The following is a 3,884-nucleotide window of genomic DNA, read 5'->3' on the forward strand; positions in this document are numbered from 1 at the left end:
TATTTCAGGAGGCGTCGGGGGCTCGGGGTCCAGGTCTTAGTGCTGGATCCTGCGGATGGACTGCACCTGGTTGGTGTGGGCCTGGGTGCTGTACTCGTTGTAGTGTCTGTACTCGCCTTGGTGCCTGTCCCTCTCCAGGATGTACTGGTAGCCACGGTAACCAGGGAACTGGTAGGCCACCCAGCTAGATGAATGAAGAGATAAGAGAGAGCGAGAGAGAGAGAGAGAGAGAGAGCGAGAGAGAGAGAGAGAGAATTATGATTAGTCAAAAGCATTTGATAAGATGAGTCACCATCCAAACCCTAACCCTGACCTGGATCCCTCGGCGCAATCCACAATTTTTCCATTGCAATATACTGTATTTCCGAGGTGGTTGAATTTCAGCGAACAAATAGTGATATTTGAATTTTGGAACAGACAGTCGGACTGGAAGAGCAGGATAATGCAGGAGGATGCAGATGAGGAAAGGAGGACCACGTGACTTACGCTCCGGAGTTGACCTTGATGGAGGGAACCTCCTTGCTGCACCAGCCCATGGCCTGCAGGGAGGGGTAGTCGTCGCACATCTCAAACTTGCGGCCCTGGAAGTCCTCGCACTCGTACAGGGTCACCTTGCTGTCGCTGTGGTTCTGGAGGGAGAGCGAGAGAGCGCGCGAGAGAGAGAGAGAGAGAGAGAGAGAGAGAGAGAGAGAGAGAGAGAATTTGGTGAGGACCTGGGTTGCTTTTGAGGTCGGTCGCGCTGTGGAAGTGGGCAGACGGAAAGGGTCGAAATTGCATGACTTTATGATCCAAGCAGGAGTTTTATTTGGTAATGAAGTAAGAAATATGAAACCGGCTCCCAGTTATTTTGCTCTGACTGGATCCGCTGCAAATGGTCGCAGAGTTGAATTTGGAGGGGGAAACAGGTGGAGGAAACAGGAGGTGAAGCCGGTCCACTCCGAAGACCCAAACCTCAGGGAAGAGGTGAGCGAGGGACAGCAGGGAAGCGCTCACGGGGGCCGAGGGGAGGGAGAGGCAGACCGGGCGGTGGAGGGTGGGGGGGACGGGGACGGGGGGACGGAGGAAGAGGAGGAGCTTACGGCGCACTTGATGGGCCTGAAAGAGAGCAGGTGCTCGGTTCTGTAGCTGCTGTTTCCGCTCCAGGCCTCGTAGCGGGGGTAGTCGCCCTTCTCCAGGATGAACTGCTGGCCCTGGAACTCAGGGTACTCATAGCCCACCCAACTGGAGAGGGGGGGGGGGGTCGGAGGGGGGAGGAAGAGGGGGAGGGGGGGAGAGGAGAGGAGGGTCGAATGAAAAGGAGATAAGGAAGAAAGATGGCGGGGGGGGGGGATGGAGGGAAGATGGATTAGATGATGTGAGTGAGACATAGATGGAGTGGGATGCAAATTAGACTTAATATGAAAAGAGGGAAAGAAAGAAAGAAAGAAAGAAAGAAAGAAAGAAAGAAAGAAAGAAAGAAAGAAAGATAAATGACTCCACCAACATGCACCCCCAACGCGCAAACACGGTAACAGATAACCAAACTGTGAAGTTAGTTAAACAATGACGCTCAACGCCCTGTGAATCGCCTCCAGTCAAAACAGCGCACGCCTCCTTTGTTCGCCGCCGAACAAAGCTCCGAGCAAACATGGAATACTGCTGCTACCGCTGGCGCTGCTACGCCCTGCTGCGCCTTGCTGCGCCTTTTCTGCGCCTGCCGCCGCCGCCGCCGCCGCTGCCGCCGCTGCTGCTGCGCCCGAACCGCGTTTTTATCTGATCGCCACTCAGTCAGCCATTCCAGATCCTGGCAGACAGCTGCACAGTGCACACTGCCAGTGCTTGTCACTTCTGGCTCCCACACACACACACACACACACACACACACACACACAAACATGCGTACACACACACATGCGTATACACACACGGGCGGACACAAACACACATACACAAACACACACACACTCACCCAGGCAAATAGGAATTCATCATACATGTTAACTAGACTTGAATCAACACTGGCTCTCGGGCTGTAATGTACCAAGGACACTGCGCGTGCTCTGGTGGTTGAACTGCTTGAAGGAATGTTCATTCTAATCATTTCCTGTCAACTGAATTCAAATGCGTGTTTTAGACGCAAACCAGCCTCCAACAACTCAAGAGTAGAAATGAGAGGGCGAAGAAAAAGGATGAATTCACGGATGGATGTATGGATGGATGGATGGATGGATGACTGAACGGCTGGATAGACCCTAGACCCCCCAAGCGAACCACATCAAGACAGAGAGCCCCGGCCGGCCGTGTTGACTTACGGTCCGTTCTCCACCTTGATGGAGCGGATCTTGTTGAAGCCCCTCTCCATGATGTTCTGGCACTCCAGCATGAACTCGCAGCGCTTGCCCTGGAAGTTCTCCTCCTCCCACACTGTGATCTTGAACTGACCCATCTGCTCCATCTGCTGAGTGTTCATGGCTGCTGGTTCTTTCTCGGGGGATGCTCTCTGGCAGAAGGATGAGAGGGTTCAGAAGGTTTACAGAGAGGTCAAAAGCAGTCGGGAAAATTAAGTGAAAAAACAAACTATCTCTTGTGTAATGTCCTTTGTCTTTGGTCAATTGATGAAAATGATCAGGAAAATATGGGAAGAGAATTGTAATGGAAATAGGTTTAGCAGTCAATGTATCCCACCCATGTACCTGATTACTGGTACAAGCAAACAAAAACTACTGCAGAAGCTAATTTCCATTGAAAAAAAAAAGTATTGGTTTCAATTTACTAAATGTAAAAGATGACTCAAGCAGATATAGATGCTCTCAACATAGAGATAGAGGCTGTCTAAACTCAAAGCACCGGAGAGAAGTCTTCATCTCTATAACCAAATCCCAAACCATGGTCGTTTTCCCATCAGTTGTAGGTCAAAAGCCAATTCATTATTAGCCTCAAAACTGTCACAAATAGAAGATGTCACTAAAAATATATATTTTTTTCATACAGAGCGTGGTTCTGACATCTTCCATCTGAACCAAAATCCCTCATTGACCGACTAGCACCAACAGCCTTCGGATCCAGATTTACCACTCAGCATGGAGTAATTCACACCCAAGTTTCCAATCCGGTCTGTAATTTAAGACGGTTAAACTGGACCGTGTCTAAACTGCTGCTATCTGTTTTAATACACAGATTTGGTTCGAAATCATTGTTAGAATGGCGGGGCTCCGAGCCCGACGCCCACAGCCGCCCAGCCGCCCGCCCGCCCGTCCGTCCGTCGGTGCGTCCTTGCCCGTTCCCCGGATCCCCTTTGGCCCTGAGCCGGTCTGACTGAGCCAGCTGTGGTGGAATACTTACAGACAGTACTGAGGTGGGACAGATCCAGTGTAATCAATGTCGGGGAAGAGACCCCCACTGGTGCTTTTATAGGGGCTTCCCCCGCCCGGCCCCTGTGCCGGCTCGCTGGCCCACAGGCCTTTGCACACTCAGCAGCTGAGCGGCTCCGGCTGAAAAGGCGGCGTGAGCCCAGCGCTTTGTGGAAGCTCCAGAGCGCCATTGTCCTGCAGAGCCCCAAAGCCACTTAGTCATCAGTATGGCAGCCAGGGCCGGCCACCACCTGACCCGGGGCCCGACAATGGCAGACGCACTGACACAACATTTCGATTGGTGTGCGAGGATAATAGGTGCATTCTGTGAGCTGATCCTCCCCTTCTCCCTCTGTCTCCCTCTCCCTCTTTCTCTCTCTCTCCCTCTTTTTTTCCCCACATAGTTCACCTGAGAGGGGAGGCGATCACAGACAAACGCATCACACAGAGATGGTATTATGTCATGCAACGTTCCCAAGAAGGACGGGCTCCGTCATGGCATCCCTCGCCCAAACACTCATGTGTAGTCCCTTGTCAGCAGAAGGAAAACCATTC

General features: G+C 52.0%; 1 protein-coding gene across 1 annotated transcript; it reads right to left on the reverse strand.

Annotated features, from left to right (window-relative positions):
* Positions 1-3,344, reverse strand: LOC307244144 (beta-crystallin A2-like). Its single transcript, XM_080019199.1, has 5 exons — positions 3,322-3,344; positions 2,292-2,479; positions 1,080-1,221; positions 487-629; positions 1-184 (listed from the first exon to the last, which is right to left on the reverse strand). Exons 2-5 carry the CDS (start codon positions 2,447-2,449, stop codon positions 37-39), a joined length of 591 nt encoding a protein of 196 aa, XP_079875325.1. The 5' UTR covers positions 2,450-2,479; positions 3,322-3,344; the 3' UTR covers positions 1-36.
* Positions 3,345-3,884: the final 540 nt, after the last annotated feature.

Source organism: Zeus faber, assembly GCF_960531495.2.
Source record: "Zeus faber genome assembly, chromosome: 18".
Lineage (NCBI taxonomy): Eukaryota > Metazoa > Chordata > Actinopteri > Zeiformes > Zeidae > Zeus > Zeus faber.